This window comes from Microtus ochrogaster, chromosome 2, assembly GCF_000317375.1.
Source record: "Microtus ochrogaster isolate Prairie Vole_2 chromosome 2, MicOch1.0, whole genome shotgun sequence".
NCBI lineage: Eukaryota > Metazoa > Chordata > Mammalia > Rodentia > Cricetidae > Microtus > Microtus ochrogaster.
This window is the reverse complement of record NC_022010.1, coordinates 90762802-90783016: the sequence shown is the minus strand read 5'-3', so window position 1 is coordinate 90783016 and position 20215 is coordinate 90762802. Positions and strand designations below refer to the sequence as shown.

The window sequence follows — 20215 nt, the reverse complement described above, 5'->3', positions numbered from 1 at the left end:
AGTTAGGATATTCTGTAATATTTAATTATATGTAAACTCTAAAATCTGAGTAACTTTGGCAAAGATACATCATTGGATCCAGAGCTATTTTGTATTCTGGTTATTTTGCTTTCTATACATTCCACTATAGAAATTTTAATGCAGAGAGAATATAATATCTTAGAATGGATATTTTTACTACTTAAACAGAGTAAAAAACTAATAATTACCTACATAGAAATGGTTTCTGAGCTGATTCTAAGAGGAAAATTGAAACTTCATTAATTAGGAGAAATAAACCCAACAGAAATTGTAATACCTTTTATTAATGCTGAAATTTCTTCATTTATAGAAAATTAACATTGGAAAAGAGATTGCAGTACCTTTTTGGAGAAATTAATTCTGTAGACAGAGAATGTTTGTTCATTCCCAGCCATCCAAGATCTGAATAATCACACAGAAACTCTATTAATTACAATACTATTTGACCAATAGCTTAACCATGTATCTAGATAGCTCTTACATCTTAAATTAACAGATTTATTATTCCCTGTATTACCACAAGGCTTGTGGTTTACCAGCAATGTTATGGCGGGTGTGTCTTCTTTGAAGCTACATAGCATCTCTCTGACTCCTCCTACTCTCTCTATATATCTTTGTTCAGATTTCCCAACTGGTTTTACTCTGCTAAGCCATTGGCCCAAAGGAGCTTCTTTATGAACCAATAGTAATAAAGCATATTCACAACATACAGAGGGGAATCCCACATCAGATTAGCCACAAATATCCCCAAAACCAAGAGACTTCAGCTTATAAAGAGAACTAACTAGGGACCTCTCCTTAGGCACCTGGAGGCCCCTCTAGGTCCAAGTCTCTTCCCAACCCTACGATGGTTCCCTTAATTAAGATATGTGCTTCCCTGCTCCCCTATCCAACCTTCTTGTATCCCAATCATCCCGTTGCCCCAAGTTCTCCCCATCCTACCCTTCTCACTTTTTTCTCCCCATCTCCCCTTACCCCCCTCCCACCCCACCCTTAAGATCCCGATTTTTTGCCTGGCAATCTTGTCTACTTTCCCTACCCAGGAGGATAGCTATACGTTTTTCTTTGGGTTCACCTTCTTATTTAGCTTCTTTAGGATATCAAAATATAGACTCACTGACCTTTATTTGTGGCTAGAAACCAATTATGAGTTAGTTCCTGGGGCAGCTGAAGATAGGGAACCTGAAATGATCCTATCCTATAGCCATACTGATGAATATTTTGCATATCACCATAGAACCTTCATCTGGCGATGGATCCACACTGGAACACTGGACTGAGCTCCCAAAGTCCCAATGAGGAACAGAAGGAGGGAGAAGATGAGCAAGGAAGTCAGGACCAAGAGGGGTGCACCCACCCACGGAGACAGTGGGGCTGATCTATTGGGAGCTCACCAATGCCAGCTGGATTGTGACTCGAAAAGCAGGGGATAAACCCGGACTCTCTGAATATGGCGGACAATGAGGGCTGCTGAGAAGCCAAGGACAATGGCACTGGGTTTTGATCCTACTTCTTGTTCTGGCTTTGTGGGGCCTAGCCAGTTTGGATGTTCACCTTCCTAGACCAGGATGGAGGGGGGAAGACTTCGGACTTTCCACAGGGCAGGGAACCCCGATTGCTCTTCAGACTCGTGAGGGAGGGGGAGAGGAGGGGGGAGGGGGGGAAGAGTGGGAGGCTGGGAGGAGGCGGAAAATATTTTTTCTTTCTCAATAAAAAAAACAATAAAAAAAGAGAACTAACTAGATACTTCCTTACATTGTAGAGGGAATATCAATTTTTCAAAAGTCGAAACTATACGCTAGTCTTGTGGTATTATTAGATTCCAGAACCTCTCAATATAGTTATTTACTTTCAATATGCAGGAATAGTTGTTTTACATATTGAAACTTCTGAATGTGTACAAGATGATACATAGTTGACTTTTTATTTATTCAGTTAAAATAAATAATCAAAAGTAAAACCATTACATGTATAACACATATCAGATGCCATACAGGTGGGCCAGGTTCTTTAGCAAATGATAATGCAGAAAAATCAATTATTAATTGGAAATATGCTGAAGGCTTCAGAATTTCATTTAAAACATAATATTATTAGCAACAGTTACCAAAAAAACCACTTTTATATCACGTGGCAACAAGCCAAGAAAATTATAAGAAAATGTCCTACTTACTTGTTCTTTATACAACCAGACACTACTACCTGCAGGAAGTAGGCCAAAAGGTACTCAAAGAAATGAAATTTTGCAGACAGATGTGTTGCATTTTACAAAGTTTAGAAAATTAAAATATGTATACCATACCATAGATACATGCTCAAGATTTCAATGGACAACTACTTCTAAAAAGGCTGATTCTATAATCACACATTTGTTAGAAGTTATGGCCATCATAAGCTTACCTGTACAAATTAAAATTGACAATGCTCTAGTATATGTCTCTATGAAAATGTAACATTTTTGCATATTACAATATAAAGCATATTACAGCTATACCATACAATCCTACAAAGCAGGCAGTTATAGAAAGATCAAATTGAGTTCTAAAAAAATGCCTAGTAAACAGAAAGGAGTAATAAGGACCCCAGAAATAGATTGCATAATACTTTATTAACTTGGATTATCTAAATGCTAATAGGAAAGGATTGACAGTTGTGGAGAGACATTGGATAAAGGAACAAACTATTGCCTGCATACTTTAAAGATATGTTGACCTCAGAATGGAAACCAGGACATGTGTTATGTTGGAAGGTGTTTTGCTCTTGTAGGAGAAAAGCTTAGGATACCATCAAAATTGATAAAGATTAGAACTGAACAAGAGAAACCTCTTACTTTGAAGAGATGATAGTTCACCAAACAGCATTACTATTCAATCTAAACTAGTTTATTAACAAAACAAGTGCTTTTATTTTGATTAGATATAACTTGCTAAAAGGAAAATTCCCCAAAGTTAGAGTTGGAATAGGAATTGTTTTTGTCTCTTCTGGAGATTGAAGACATCAGCTAAGAACCTGAAGACCACTGAACAAATGAGTTACCTGAAGAAAAAGAATGAATCATCCAGAAAAAAGTCCCAAGAAAAAGAATAAATTATCATGTTGGCACAACATATCTCCAACAGGATAAAATTTTATAAATATTTCCAACTGTTTTTTTCTTCTGTTCTCTACAGACACATAATGCAAATGGATTTTTCTTTGCCCAGTTCAATTAAAAATTAAATCTGATTTTGGAATTGGAGTGTGAGTCTCACCTTCTCTAAATCCAAGTTTTTGAAGCAAAACTCAAAATCTCTGTCTCATATGAGAAGAACCATTAGATATGGGACAGAAGAAAAACCAAAATTCGGGACTATTCAATTTCTATTAATCTCATAATTTTTTGATTTTATTTAGACCTTAAACACATTTCTTAATGTATAAATATTATCTCTTAATTTATAAAGTTAGTACACATATATATTAAACTTTTTATAATGATATTAATGGCTATATAGACTACAAAATAATTCTAGAAAAAAGCTTCATGTAGCTTTTTGTACAAAATTTTTAATTTTAGTTTCCAATAGGTAACTAGCAATTAAGTTTTTGTACTCTGGATGTACATAACAAATTATGGTCCTTTAACTACTTCAAGAAATTTTCTGCAGTGAACCTTGACCATGCCTAACAGTGACCTTTGAAGTCGTCAACAGGAAGATGGGGTCCCACTATGATGACTCCAACAGGAATATGATGACACTACTAAGCTGACAAGCACCACCCAAAAACTGACTTTAGACTATAAGGTGACTGACTGAGATGATCAAACCTCACAGACTACTCTAGCCAGCATTTGGGATTGCCTTGTACTTTACCATTGCACAGAGACTGGACAACAAATGATACAGCTAGCTCTTCCAGGACTTGAAAATTATCCCAACATTTTTCAGGGTCCCCTAAATATACTGCAGTCCCAGACAAAAGGAAGCAATTTTAAGAACATGATGCCCACATTCCCAAACAGCGGGGCAGGTCATTTTCGGTGGGTTATGGATATGTATTATCATTTAAGGGGAGTTGGTTACAAGCTGTTATTGTTAATGGCCAAGAATAAAGCTGAAAAAAGAAGAATAGATTCAGAGGTCTTATTCTGAAAAGAAAAAAAATGGGGATATAGATGACAGGACAAAGGGTAGATTAATGAGTCTACTTTTAAACCAAAAACACAACTACCAGTTTTAAATATGTTATATTGATATAGACTTTTATATCTTGATACAGATTTGAGGATATTTTTGTTAAAACATACTGTACAAACATTTCTAATCTTATCCAAGGTGTTGTAACTATGTAACTCATTTAACAAGGTAATGTAAATTTTGAGTCCATGAAAGTTATTATTTTAAACTATCTATAAGATAATATAGAAATTCAGGTTAGTAGTCAGTCACATATTACAATCAAACTTGTAGTCATGCTAAGTATGTTTTCAAGGACAAACAAATATATTTTAGATAGGAAGGTGGTCTTCACACACTTCAGAGAGCTACAGAAACTGTTTTAATAACACAAGGGTCCTTTCAATAATAATGACATATTTTCTCCTGGCAGCACCCATCTATTTCAGAAAAGATGACAGACATTGAAGAAACTCCATGTGGAGATTATTTTCATTGTGGTGAAAGTTAGTTACCAGGTAAGAAACTTCCTTTGCCTCAACTGCTGACAGTTTATTGTTCAAATTATACAAGCAGGCCACAAAAGAAAGTTACTGCTGAACTTTGAAAAGACAAGGCAACAAAGTCCTTCAAGCATACTGCTTCACAGAAATGTCTTTCAGACATTCTAAGCCTGTAGGTCAAATATGGATGTCCCAACATTACAGAGGAATCTAGGGTAACAGTTTAGGCAGACAGCTGTTTCTGCCATCATTCACATTTTTTGGAAGTTGCTTGCTTGTACTTCCTGTTAACTCAGGCATTGTTATTTCCATCTAAGGTTTCATTAGAATTGAAGACCTGATGGCAATACTAATAGTTCTCCTTGTTAACAGATTCAGAAAAGAATTTCACAAAAGTGCTGTAATTGTGTAAGTTTGAGAGACATAAAAAGATAGTTTTGGATGGTTATTCAAGTTAGGATAGAAAGTGAATTAGATACAACTCTTTGGACTCCAAATAGATCCAGAACCTTCATATAATATCAGACACTCAGATTATAATAGAAGAAAAATAATAGTATAGGCTTGAACTTATTGGCAGAGGAAAATATCCTATGAACAGAACATTGATAGCACAGGATCTAAGCCCAACAATTAATAAATGAGGCCTCTTGAAATTAAAAATCTTCTGCATGACAATGAGTACCATCACACAGAAAAAGTGACAACTTACAGAAACAGAAATGATTTTTTTTTGAATTATAGCTCTGGTTGTGGGTTTGTATCTAGAATGTACAAAGAACTTAAAGAAACACCTAATCACCAAGAAAAAAGTAAGTCAGTTTAAAAATGGAGTACAGAATTAAGCAGAGAATTCTCTAAAGATGTAACACAAATAGCCAAAGAACACTTCAAAGTTCAAATCTTTAGCCATCAGAGAAATAATAGAAATGGAAATTAAAACTACTTTTGAGATTTTTTTATCTTATACCAGTCAAAATGGCAAAGACTGATATGACAAATGGCAGTACATGCTGGTGAGGATTCAAGGAAAGAGAAACACTTATTCATAGCTTGTAGTAATGTAAACTTGGATGGTTTTTCCCATTTCTAGGAGGAGCAAAATCCATAGAGATACTGAGCACCCATATTCTATTACCTGTACTATCTGCAAAGCCTTCCTTCATCGTCACAGGCATTTCATGATCAGAATTACATATCCAAAAATACATATTTGGACAGCACTTATTGGACTTCAAGGATGCAAATCAAACAAAAAAGGACACAAAATTGGATAAAGTTAAGTGTAAAGAAATGTAGCAAGAATCTGAAAGGATTTTGGGGAAGACTATCATCAAAACCTGTTGCAAGAAATTCTCAAAGAACTAGTATAATATATTTAAAGAAAAATAGAAGTATCAGAATTTGTTACTATTTAGTTACTCCTCCACCAGAGTAGACTTCTAAACTAGGAAACTGTACAGTCTGTGACCCATCCTTCAAGTTCTGTGTTATATCAAATATACTGCCTCATTGACTACATCTTCCTCCTCTCTGGTTTTTTCACTGCAAGAAATCCACATTTACATGTTTTGTTTCTCTGGTAATTTTTCTCTTTCACTGATAGCCAGTGGGCAGACCAAAAGTGTCCTTAGCCCACCCATGGCTACTTAAGCAGCATCTGCATTTTAACAAGTTCTGCAGGGAATTGAGATGTCAGTCTTTGATGCTTGGGAACCTTGGATACACTCTTCTCTGTACTGCAATCTTGTACTTATATTTTCATTTCTTCCTTTAACTGCCAGTTTTCTCATCCAATTACAAATGAACCATAGCCGGATTTGCTTTTAAACATATCTTTGATGTAGTTTTATTAATTATTAAAGAGGAAAGCAAATTTCACTAATGGTGAGATGGTTCTGCTTGCTGTTTTATGTATTTATCAAGCCATAGCTAAGTATTTACTACTGTAAAATGCACATCATCTTCCACACTTTTCTGAGTTGATTACTATTTTGATTGTATCAACTTCAATGCTGAGAATGCCACTTTGCAAAGCCATGTATTCCAAAAAAGGCAAAGGTATGTTTCCAGCCATTACATAAGGTGATGAAAATTCTATCATAATTCCAAGCAAAAGTTCAATTATTAGTTTTCAGGAAAGTCAAGCTAGTGACAAAATTTTTAAAATAAAAAATTTCATTCTACAAGAATACTATCAAAATACAGATTAATTTAATACTGTTGCTAAACAACAATAAGAAAAATTTTGTCATCTTCAGTTTTATGTAATTAAACCAGTTTGCTTATATACAAGCAAAAGAGAAACCAAACTCAAAACAAAACAAAGCACTGTGTGTGCATTAAAAACATGCAATTCATAACCTACAGGAACCTAGATTGTGAATCAGATGTTTGAAACCGTGTTTTATGTGCTTAAAACAATGACATTTGCAGTGCAAACTGCACTTGTTTGTTCACCAAAACTGCAAGGAAGGCAAAGGGCAAGAGGTGGCCAGAACCACCTCAGACTCACCACATTTTATTCTCAATGATTTTTAAGGTTTTTATATATTTAAAACCATTGTCAACTACAAATATTTTCCAAAGTCACATGGGAATCACAACTCACTTTTTAAGAAAATGAGATTTTATCATCAACATGAATAATTCATGATTGATGAGTTCAGAAGAAGTATACCATTCAGGGTCCTTAAAGTATAAAATCGTTTGGCCAAACTGTGATGGGAAGTAGTATGATATTATAATCTCTATGGTAAAAATCAGAGTACCTAACAGTAAGTGAATATTTATGGTTTTGAAGTTTGCAATGCCCTCATGGAACCAATTTAGACTACTGTCCAGTAGAGAAACCTCTTCTTAACCTCCAGTGAACCCTGAGTCTTTGTGGGAATTCCAGTTCTTCAACCCTTCCTCCACTGGAAAGGTAGGCCAGGGTATAAAGTTTCTTGCATTGAAGGAAAGGTCATTTAAACAAAGTGTGCTGTGCTTAGACATGAAACTTCCAAACAACTTATTATAAAAAAAAAAGTTGTAATCATCATGCATGGTCCTGCTGACCAGTAATGCTGTACTTGTTATTATTTAGATGACTGATGCTTTTTAAGGATCTCTGCAATTTTTTCTTGATATAGGTAAGATACAAATGAGTTCTGTGGTATTCACCATGTTTTCTACAGAAATTTAGAAAGCATCTTATTTCATAATAATTTTATACATCTGGATATAAAGAAAAAGCAACAACAAATAATTGCTTTTATATTTTAATTCATGACTAAATATAAATGAGCAAAAAATCTAGAATTGCTATCTTTAAGAATGGTTTTAAATGTAATTTATTTATTGACCCTTTGGGAGTGTCAAATCATGCACCCCAATTCTAATCAATCCCCAGTCCCCCCATAGCTGTGATTCACCCTTGCAGCATATCTCCTAAAAGAAAATAAAGCAAAACCACAAAATATTTAAAACTAAATTAAACCAAACCAACCAACCAAATTCAGAAAAAACCCTCTTTGTTTTTTGGTCTTTCCCACCTCTCTAACACCTCTTTATTCATCGTAGTGGCATCAGGAACTACAGTGGGTTGCACTTTATGCAGTCTTTTTACCTTACAAAAATGATTTTAGTTCTGAGTCCAGCATTTAACAACTAGACTATATTTTTAATCGATTATAATACACTCAAAATTCAATATGAAACCATAATGATACTTATACATGCAATTCTTCTGCTGATGACAGTAAAAAGAATATTCTTTAGTCATGTTCCTTCAGAAGACTTTTAAGATTAGTTACTTAGAAGCAAAAGATTTAAAATTATATCTTTTACTTATAAAATAATACTTATGTTGTTTCTTTATATCTTCATAATTTATATTATTTATAAATGTATTCAAAATAGGCTGCTTGTATAAATTGTTTCATTGAGTATTATACCTTGATATAAATATAGTATATGCTTAAATACATAAAAATAAATACATATTAAGTTATGTCAAAGATATTTTCCACTACTCTTTATTGTGTTAGAGATTTGTTACATCTCCACATTTCAAGTGATTTAAGAATTTGTATTTCTTGGTGTGTTTGGGGCTCTATGGAAGAAAAATTATTCCTATTAAATTTGCCTTCACAATTAAATATTGGCATGGTGTATATCACCTGTATACAAAATTGATCTGCATCAATTTTTTTTCTACAAATATAAAACAAAAGGGAATGGAATGTAGATGATTGTTAGAGAGATATGTGAATGTGTGTGTTCAAATCAAACTAATATGATTTGCATTAAAATATTTTCTATTTTTTGACATCAAATATGCATCATAGAAATACAGTAATAAATACAGGCACTGTTCATATATGCTTAAATACATCAACCACAGAAATTAATGATATTGAATTTAATATCTCTTTTAAGAAATGCATATTATATTGTAAACTGCATTTTGATTTTTACAAAAACAAAATGATTTTTAAAAATCAACAGTAGATAATAATCCATAAAGTTAAGACAAATATCAAAAACAAAATGTGAGCAACTTCTGCTTCTACACATATTTCAAGTGTAAATTTAAATAAGCTTTTATTTCCTAATTAATTTTTATTTGGTAAGATTATATTTAAGTATTTTCTCTTCCTTTCCTCTCTCCAAACAGTCCCATGTATTGAAGGATTTATGTAACAAATACTAAAGAGAAAAAGGCATTCTAGGTTTTTCAAAGTGCTCTGCTGATCCCTCTTTATTCTTTTTATTTCTTTTCCTTCTTAAATCCATATACTTTCCTAAGCACTACCAGTCTTGCTTCCTCCCTTTTATTACTTCTTATACAGCCATTTCCCATTCAATGAAGATTGTAACTTTTCTATTTTTAGTGCTTTCTTCCTCTCTCACTTTTCAAAACGCCTTTTCCTTAAGTAGACTGCATGTATAAGACTACAGTAGTATAGGACACAAAACGAATATCAACTATCTCCCATATTTCCAGAAAATCAAACAACATTACTATGTGGCCATTTTCTTTTCATCATTTACTGCTACTTTTTGGTAATATGAAGAAAACTATTTTCTCCAGGCATTTAAGTTTTCTCAATTTCAGCACTCAGGTAACTCTTGCTATTTACTCACAAGATCATATTTTTTTTTGCCTTCTGAAACTATATTTGTGTTTCCTTACTTGTCTTTCCTTTAATATACTTTGAAGTAAAGTGGAATCTAGAAGTGACTGGATTTAACACAGAAATTTTGGGAATATCAGAATAATTAGTGGGAAAAACATGGGCATTACACAAGAGAGCTAAGTGGTCATACATGCTTGTTAGGGTTAAGCCGACAGTAGACCAATACAAGTAAGTATGTGCTTTTCATGTTCAGTGATAATGACCAGAAGACTTGTGTATCTTAATTTCAGAATACCATTTGAAAATACCATACCATATAGTCAACAAATGATGTTTTAATTTCAATAAATTCTAAGTTCACCTATAATGTGTCCCTGTATTGTAGTTGCTCAATATTACAAATCCTTTTCAATATATATCTGTCTTCTTAGTTTTCTAGTATTGACAATGTCCATTCTCATGTTTAAATAACTTCATTTTCATTGAATATCATCAGAAATAGTTCCTTTATAAAGTTGGCCATTAGATTCTTGTTTATAAGCTTCTTTGCCAACTTATAACTAACTCTTATAGTCTACAATTTAAATAAATATTCCTAGAAAATCTGTTGTAAACAGGAGCATCTGGATCATTAAGACTTTTTTATATTACTAATTCCTGTTTACCCCTACTAGACACTGATTTTTATCTACTTCTGAACAATAACTTTTGAAAAAATTCCTTGGTCACTATATATTGTAAGATTTCACTTTATTAAATTAGAATATTTGTATGGATAATAACCCTTCGTTGAATTTCCTGTATAATGTAGGTGCTTAAAACATCTTTTGCCTTGATTATGAATATGTAACACAAAAATAATTCACACCAAGCCAATTTGTAAATCCACACTCTTCACACATTGAAAGATATCTTTTACTTGAATATTTTAATATACTCACATTTTTATTAGAAAAAGAATTGAAACAACTTCACTCTGAAGAAAAGTTGTTATCTTATATAGTGATATCAATTGAAATATTATGGCCATTCTGATGTATATGATTGTATTTTAAATTCTACTACCCAAAATTTGACTTCACTGATTTTTATGAATTCTGTGTGATAGCCATCATTCATTTCTCATTCTCAGGGACAAACAGAGAGGACATGGGAACAGGGAATGCAACATTGCTGACACAGTTTTTTCTCACAGGACTCGCTCATCTGCCACAGTGGGAAATCCCCCTCTTCCTGCTGTTCCTGGTGATCTATCTCATCATCATTGTGGGGAACCTTGGTCTGATTGCTCTCATCTGGAATGACCCTGGCCTTCACATCCCCATGTATTTATTTCTAGGGAGTTTAGCATTTGTGGATACTTGGTTATCATCCACTATGACACCAAAGATGCTAATAGATATTTTTGCCAAGAGTAAACTGATTTCTCTTTCAGAATGCATGATACAGTTTTTCTCATTTGTAATCAGTGCAACCACAGAATGTTTTCTCTTGGCTGTCATGGCCTATGATCGCTACATAGCCATATGCAAGCCATTACTCTACCCAGTGATCATGACAAATAAACTCTGTATATATCTGTTAATATTGTCCTTTATAGGTGGATTTATTCATGCTTTAATTCATGAAGGCTTTTTACTAAGACTAACATTCTGTAATTCCAACATAATACATCATTTTTATTGTGATGTTATGCCACTGTTAAAGATTTCCTGTAGTGATCCTTCTCTCAATTACCTAATGCTTTTTATTTTCTCTGGCTCAATTCAAGTATTCACTATTTCAACTATCCTTATCTCTTACACTATTATTCTGTTTTCAATCTTAAATCAGAAATCTACCAAAGGCATAAAGAAAGCCTTCTCCACATGTGGAGCCCATCTCTTGTCTGTGTCTTTATACTATGGCCCTCTTCTTTTCATGTATGTACGCCCTTCATCTTCACAAGCAGATGACGATGACATGATAGATTCTGCATTTTACACTGTCTTAATTCCTGTACTGAATCCAATTATCTACAGTTTGAGAAATAAGCAAGTAAAAAAATTCATTGGCAAAATTCTTAAAAAGAAATGCTTAGGTCTCAATATTATCTATTGTATTCTTATTTAAATATCAAAATACTGTGTAGACTTAATTTGGAAGTATTTTTACACTGTTCAAAATATTTTGAAGATGAACCTAACCTAGAATTTTGCTGTTGCTGTTGTTTTGTAGGGTATGTTTGTCATGCATGCACATGATTGTATAATTAGTTCTATTTAGTCATGAAAACTTGTACATTGGCAGAGGATGTCAAGTGTCCTGCTTATTCACTTTTCAAGTTATCTTCTTGAAAGAGTTTCTTTCACTGAACACGGAGCTAGAATTTTTACCTGTTACTCTCAACAATCCCTTTTATACACCCGACATCACTAATATTACAAGCTTGTTTGGGGCCATGATCTATTCAACAGTGGAATTTAAAATACTTTCCTACTGTCATTTCTATACTATGTTGCTGGCAGAGGAAATACAGTTATTCATTGTTTTGAAACAGCTGTTTTTACACACTGATTATATTCCTGTTTTCCAGAACTATCATTGAAATGGACTCTTGTCTGGGCACCCATTTCCTTAAAATATTTAAAATGAATGTTAAATTATAAAAATACTTGTAATATCTTCAGTATAATAGAACTAATACATCAGAAAGCAAGTTAAAATTCTTTAACAGGTTTGTATGTCATTCATTATTTCATTGTAAATACATTAACTGTCATAATGTATATATACAAAGAAATGTAAAGATATGCATATGTATTTCTGTGTATTTGTGTGAACTAATAGTGATGTGATCTCATTTGTGTACATGATTATATCTGTGGACATATTTAAACATATTCATTTTCCCACATCCCATATTTCTCATCCTGGCATTATTCCAGGTTCTTTCATAAATAATAAAAGTTGACTCTGCCATTTGGGGGTATTGGCAGGTTGGGAAAACTTTAACATGTGGGTTATGTGGGAGATTTTGTCAATAGAGGCATTATTTGAAAAATATTGTCAGAATCTGTTCCAATCATCTTTCATCTTTCAGTTCTTTAGACCTGAAATGAGAAGTTTTATTCTACAGTGTAATTTACCTTGACACCAAGCCTCAAATGAAAGGGTCAACTGGTAAAGCAATAAAATCTCTAAATTGTGAGCTACATTAAGCCTTTCTCGTTATTAGTTGCTTTACCTGGGCTTTTTGTTTTAACACTTGTGGAAAGTAGAGACAAATTTACAACTGAAATTGGAGAATTGTAAAAGAAATAACCAATTTGATGAATTTTTGTAGCAGATAGTATAATCTCAGAGAACAATAGCAAGCTACATTCTCTATAGGCATATTTATTATTCTTGAATCGCATTATCCTTTCATAATACTTCATTTTGGCTCAAATTTGTTCACATCACAGTTTAAAGTTTTATTCCACTTTGTCTTTTGAAATACAAGCATGGTGGTCTGTACACAAGAAACCTTAAAAAAATTGTGCAATTAAAATGAATCTTTAAGCAAAAAAAAATATACAGAATGAAGTAAGGAGGGATTGCTCCTGTTAATCATATAAAGAAGTCAGAAAGACTATGGACTTGGAGTAGATGTTTCCAGTCAACTCATCTTTAGTCTGCATAGCATTCAAAAGCAGTTTAAACTGATAAAATGATGTTCCTCTCAACATTAGATATGAATTATTGTATGTAGATTCTTTCAAAATATATTCAGTCATGAATATTATATAATAAAAACCATATTTTAGCAACTATAATTATTGTCTTAAATTTGGAAATCAGGCTGACAGATTAGAGCAGGTCCTGTAATCCTCAAAGATAAAAAAAATAGAACCTCATAGGCCCAGTAATGTAACATCCAAACTTGCATGAATTCATATGTGTGATTTCCTTGTGTTCAGAAATCACCAGAGGCAAAGGTAGATAGCAGACCTCATGCTTATAAATGCTGAATAGCTACAAGAAAAGCTATGGCCAGGCATTTATTAAAAAAAAATAAGGCTCTTGTGATTTATTTGTGACCTGGGTGACAAGGCCCCCAAGGGGGGAAAGAATAAAAAGTAGTAAAACATCCAACAACAAACAGGTCTTGTAATCCACAATAGAACCTTCAGAACCCCAGGAAAGGATGTTTCAAACTGCTATGAGTACATATATTCAACTTCCTTGTGTTCAGGTAGTACTCTTACCTAGATGTCATCCACCACCTCTAGCTCTTTAATTTTTCCACCCCATCCATCTCATGCAATGATCCTTGAGAACTGGGAAGGCAGGGTATGATGTAGATTCCCCATTTAGGATGGAAAATCTATAGTGTCTTATTCTTTTTACCTTATCCTGTTGTAGATCTGTTTCAGTTACCTGCTACTACAAAAATAAGTTTCTGTGTTGAGGATTGGGAAGCTCACTAATCTACAGGTATAATGATAAATCAGCAGGACCCAGTTTAATACTATGCATATTTAGGACTGTAAAAGTGGTAGATTATCCCCATAGGGTCTACCATATGTTTATCCATAGGGACTTAATATATAAGAATAGTGAGTCTCAAAATATGGACTGTGACTTACGTACAATAAAAATGTAATTCACACCACCATTGCACAAGTGTGTACATTTTACTCACTTGTTATAATTGTAACCCTAAAGGTTAATTGATCAAGACTCATGATTACATTTTTACGACAGTATCATATGTCACACTTCTCAGCACTGTGAAAGCAATCTAGCAGAGATAAAACTTGCAGAAGAGTAACAGTTTGATTTCTCCATGTTCATATTCAAATATCTGGTGTTTTCAGCAGTAGAATCTTTTTTATTACTTAGACTTGCAAGTAATAAATGGTTTCTTTGTGTTACAGCTCTAGCTGTCCTGGAACTCACTCTTTAGACCAAGCTGGCCTTGATCTCACAGAGATTTGCCAGCCTCTGCATTTGAGTGTTGGGATTAAAGGCATGTACTAGTCAGTAGCAGGATCTTAACCATGAGTGTATGGCCCAGATAATCAAACATATTAGAGCACTTCTGTTGTAGTTTTTAAAAGATTGTTATCATTAATGAGAGATCTCCTGCTGTGCATTGAAACAGTAAGAAATTACATGGATCCTACCCACCTAATCTTCCAAATTTTGAAACAGTACCTGACGATTTCCTTCTCCTAGAAAGAAAGAACTTTAAAAATATGATTCAAGGAGCAAGGCTCCATTCCAAGCAGGCAGACAAATTTGGCACAGTCATCTATATAGTTCTGGTTTTGGAAGCACAGAAATTGCAAGGAGGAGCATGCATTCTACTTCCAAGGTATTAGAGATATTTTTAGGAAAGATAATATGACAGAACTGGAGTTGTTCCAAAAAGTTTCCGAGAGGCCAGGAGTCACAGAGTGGAAGCTGTGAAAGTGAAGACTGAGTTGTACTTAAGACTCATGATGTTGGAGAATCCTGAGCTACGACAAATCTATCAAAGATAACTGTGTAATTGGTTCAAGAGAAAAAGGCTTTTTTGGAGGTTGTAAAACTAGATGGTCAGAGCCATCTAACTCCTTTAAAACCAAATCATTAGACACTAGACATTGAGCTAAAGAATTTATTCTTGGCCTCCTACGATTCTACCTTGCTTTGGCCTGCCATTTCCTCAGTATATCTCCACTCATTCCTTTTGGAATGGGAATTTATATTCTGTGACAATGTATATTAGAAGTATACAATTTGTCTTTCTATTTTACAGGGGTCATAGTTAAGAAATGGCCTTTGGTCTCAATAAAGACTTTAGACTGTACATTTTTGACAGTGTTGAAACCATTAAATACTACAAGAAATTAAAAACTGGAATAAATGCATCTTGTATCATGACATGGTCATTAGTCTATGGGAGCCAGATAATAGGCAGTGGTGCTTTGAATGACCAATGTCCCTCTGTAGCTCATGTATTTGTACTTCCATGTCCCCATTGTAAACAACCCCACAGTTGGTTGTGCTCTTTATGGATGCTATAGAATTTCAGATTACAAATTTTGATTTAAGTGGGTTTTTAGAGATTATGATTTCATCCCTTTTCCAGTTTGTTGTGTTTTCTGGTGTGTTGAAGAAATGTAATCAACCCAATTTTGCTAAAGTTGCCTGCTGTCATTCTGTTGCTATCATTTTATACACTAGCCATCTGAAAACATAAATATTTATATCAAATTATGATGTGGTATTAACTTACTAAAGCAATACAATAAGTCAATCTCCTTAGTATAATGAGAGTAAATATGACAGTTATTAAATTTACATTGACTTATTCATATTATATAATCGAGATGAATAATTAACTATTTTGGAATTGCATTAATATATTGTATAATAAATACAGTCTAATGATTTAAAGAATAATACTTTATATATGCAACATTTTTATTTTTAAATTTCATATTTATAAAATTATTTTAATGAGTTACAACTAGTGATCTGTAGACCTGGAAGATTTCTTAAAAGTACTGTAAGTATTTATAACTTTCTTAACAGCATTTATTACCTCCTTATTTCTCAGGCTGTAAATAAAAGGGTTTAACAAAGGAATTATTATTGTATAAAATACAGCCACTGGTATATCTTTATTCCCTTCTTCAAATGGTCGAATATACATGAGAAGACAGATGTAGAATATTGACACAGAAAGAAAGTGGGATGCACAAGTGGAAAATGCTTTTCCTCTCCCATCCTTGGATTTCATCTTGCAAATAGTAAAAAGAATGTAGAAATAAGAGACCAAAACAGTGGCAATGGTAAAGACTTGAATTGGCATTGAAAAAATATATATCATTAGTTCATTAATAAAAGGGTCTGTACAGGAGAGCCTATAGAGTGGAAGAATATCACAGAAGAAGTGATCAATCCGATTTGATTTACAAAAAGTTAACCTTAAAAGACAGCCTACATGAATCATAGAGTGCAGATTACTGGCAATGAAGGTGCCTACACTCATCTGAACGGAGAGCTTCTTGGACATCATGGTGTGGTACTGCAGAGGGTTACATATGGCCACATAGCGGTCATAGGCCATTGCTGCCAGAAGGAAGCAGTCTGCAGTTTCAGCAACACAGAGAAAATAGAACTGTGCCATACATTCATAGAGAGAAATCCTTCTGTCCACAGAAAAGAAGTTTTCTAGCATCTTGGGAGTGATGGCACAGGAGCAGCAAGAATCCATGAGAGCCAGGTTTCCCAGAAAGATGTACATGGGTGTGTGAAGACGGCGTTCCATGTAGATCAAGACCACTAGCCCAAGATTCCCCACCATGGTGACCAGATAGATGACAGAGAACACCAGGAACAGGAAGGTTTTCAGCTCTGGGTGATCTGAGAATCCCACCAGGATGAACTCTGTTGTTAAAGAGTGATTGGTCTTATCCATTCTCATTTTTTCTGATGAGATAAAAATTGTTAAGAAGTTTGATTAATATTAGAGACAGAATATGTGTTAGTCTCCCTCTGCAGTTACAGTGAGCAGGTAAGGATATCTTCAATTTACCTTAGCAGTTTCCTGAAATATGTCATGGTAGGTTAAGTTGTATGAAAAGAAATCACTCATTGATTGTGCATATTAGTATAATTTTGGAGATTTCTGTTTAACTCCTAGATGCCTCACATGCATTCTTATATGTCTCTTTTAAAATTCATATTCAGCCTATGTGATTTTCTATTTTTCCATATTGAAAGAACTCTATTGTGTTCTTTTCAAAGAAAATTCTATAGGCTCTATGTGAGATCTTTAAAAATAAATTTCCAAGTAAATATTTTAGTGAATAATTGATAAAAATCATCATGGAATTTAATGTTTGAAAAATATTTTCCTTTATTATTTTTGTGTCCCACTAGAATTATTGTGGGATTTTTTAAATGAAGTTTCAATTAAACTTTTAAGTTTGGTTAAGATTGTGGAATATTATATTTTTCTCTTAAATTATTTCTCTACTGATTACAAGATATTCAGGATCCACTCTGTCTCTTGTTTAATAAATTTCCAAAGAATTGCACCTAACATTCCTCTATACTGGTATTTTCTGTATAGTTTCTAGTGTTTTACATATGTCCATTATTATGAGTCTTACTGACATTCTGTCTACTGACATCATACACATTGATATGTAAAAGTAAAAAAACCTGTTGTGTACTCACCAATATTGTCAGGATAAAGCAATGTTTTTCTTATATTGAGTGCAATAAATGTTTTATATTTATGTGATTATTTATACTTTTCCTCCAAACTCAATTACCACCCAAATTTATTAGATTTTAGTTTGTCAGGCATAATACTGAAATATTCAAATACAGAAACACCATGTATTTTTACTGTTGTAATCATTTTGTGCTCCTACAAATCACTACAATTATTTGGCTTTAGTAGAGCTTAAATAGATATTTTTTAAAGAACAGAGTACAATAGTTATTTAAATAGCGTTGCTTTAAAATCACCCTGTAACTACTGTTTTTTTTTAATTTTAATTGTCTCTACAGGAATTAATAAACTGCTTTCTGTTTCACTCCCATAACATGAATAGGTTTTCTGGTGCTGTATCATCAATGGATAATAAATAAATAGATAAAATAAACTGTCATTTATAACTTAATTTATAACACCAAAATATCTCTCAAATTCTGGGTTTTTTGGAAAAAATACTTTTAGCAACATACACTGAGCTAATCAAATAGGTATATTTGTATATAAATATAGACAATGCAAATCAATTTTAAAAATATTATACCAAAGCACACTATGTGAAAACTCATTTTTCTTTCTTTAGTATGAAACCAAATCGGACACAATTGTACTGCCCTTCCTGGAATTAGTTTTCAAAGTTCTGAGTAGTGTACCTGTTTATTTGTTGACAGGATTACGGTGATTTTGAGAGCAGAATGGACAGAGTAACCCACCAACTGCTTCATTCCATCTTTTCAGTAGATCTTCATTCAGTTCAGAGACAAAATAAATATAAATGGATAAAATGTAAAACAAATGCTGAAGCATTTTAGATTTGTGTCTCCATTTTCAAAAACAAATTTGAAAGCCATCCACATACTGTGAGCTCACTGCCCTTTACGCTATATAGTCAAATACATTCCCCTGATAGTTCCAGAGGCCTAAAAGCATTGGGGGATATTTATGAGAATCTGGGACACTCCTTCCATTGATAGGTCAGTGACAATTCTAAAGGGAGTTTCTTGGCATTGACATTAGGTATTTCTACAGAGACTTAATCTGAGAGGATATTCCTTCAAACACAATTAAACCAAATGTATTAATTAAAGATAAAAGAGATGAGATTTTGAAGTTAAATCTAATAGCCACCACTAAATTTGGCTTTAACATCATTTTTATTGTTCACATATTTGATTTCTTGTGCCTCATTGATCTTGCTTAATGGAAATTTTATTGAACAGAGAAACAGTAAGGATCATTTGGGAACAAAGGAATTTGAAAAGAAATTTGGATTTCTGAATAATACCACAAAATGTTGTGCAATCAACTGGAACCAAATTCTTTTCATTCCTAATCTACAGTGAGCTTGACCACATTTTATAGATCTGTTTTTGTATGCAACTATGTTTTGGTTTTGTTTGGCAATATTTATGGGTTGAGAAACAGAATTTATGTAAAGTTGGTATGTGCAAGGCTGTGTTCCTACATTCAACTCCATGAGGTAGAGATAAATGTGAAGGCGTAAGTCACGAACAATCCCACACCAGTTTGGAATTATGATTAATAGAATGGTTATTTATTTAAGGGGGGAAAACTTACAGATCACAGTCCCAGACAACAGCCCTCTGCGCAACCAGGAAGGGAGCCTAGTCGCTGGAAGCTGAGCAGGAAGCCAGAGAGTGAGCAGAGGGAAGTGGCCACTTTTTTAAAGGGAGAGAGACCACGCCCCAATGGGCTGGTTTCTCAGTGGCTATTGGCTGAGCAGAAGGAGCTCCCGCAACATAAATTTACATCTATAAAAGTATTACTAGAATTAATGTAATTAGTGCCATTATCATGTGTTAAAATTTTAGTGAACCTTCCACTCTCATCTTTCTCTTTCTCTTAGTTTCCTAATAGTTTCATAGGCAGGAAATTTTAAAGTATTTATGACATTGTTTCTTATCACTCAATTTTAAGTATCCACCTTAAGGAATATAGTCACCATTTCTGTTTCTTGCATTAGATTTCAAATGACAATGTTTATTCTTAAATGTCTTTCTAAAAGTCTTCATATTTCTAAATACTTTTAATTTTCATAAGATGTCTGATTCCCCTTTTAAATAGATTATATTTTTGTCGTTGTTCTGTAAAACATCAAGGTTTATCTGTGTAACAATCCAAAGAATCAATAAAACAAAAAGCTGGTTC

General features: G+C 33.4%; 2 protein-coding genes across 2 annotated transcripts; one reads left to right on the top strand and one right to left on the bottom strand.

Moving 5' to 3' along the window:
- Nucleotides 1–10953: 10953 nt before the first annotated feature.
- Nucleotides 10954–11884, top strand: LOC101997022 (olfactory receptor 187-like). The gene is given in 2 exon segments (XM_005345278.2): nucleotides 10954–11850; nucleotides 11852–11884. Coding segments are annotated over 2 exon segments (930 nt in total).
- A 4401-nt stretch (nucleotides 11885–16285) lies between these two features.
- On the bottom strand, nucleotides 16286–17245 carry LOC101992165 (olfactory receptor Olfr180). The gene has a single exon (XM_005345270.3). The coding sequence runs from the start codon at nucleotides 17243–17245 to the stop codon at nucleotides 16286–16288; it is 960 nt and encodes a 319-aa protein (XP_005345327.1).
- Between the last annotated feature and the right edge of the window lie 2970 nt (nucleotides 17246–20215).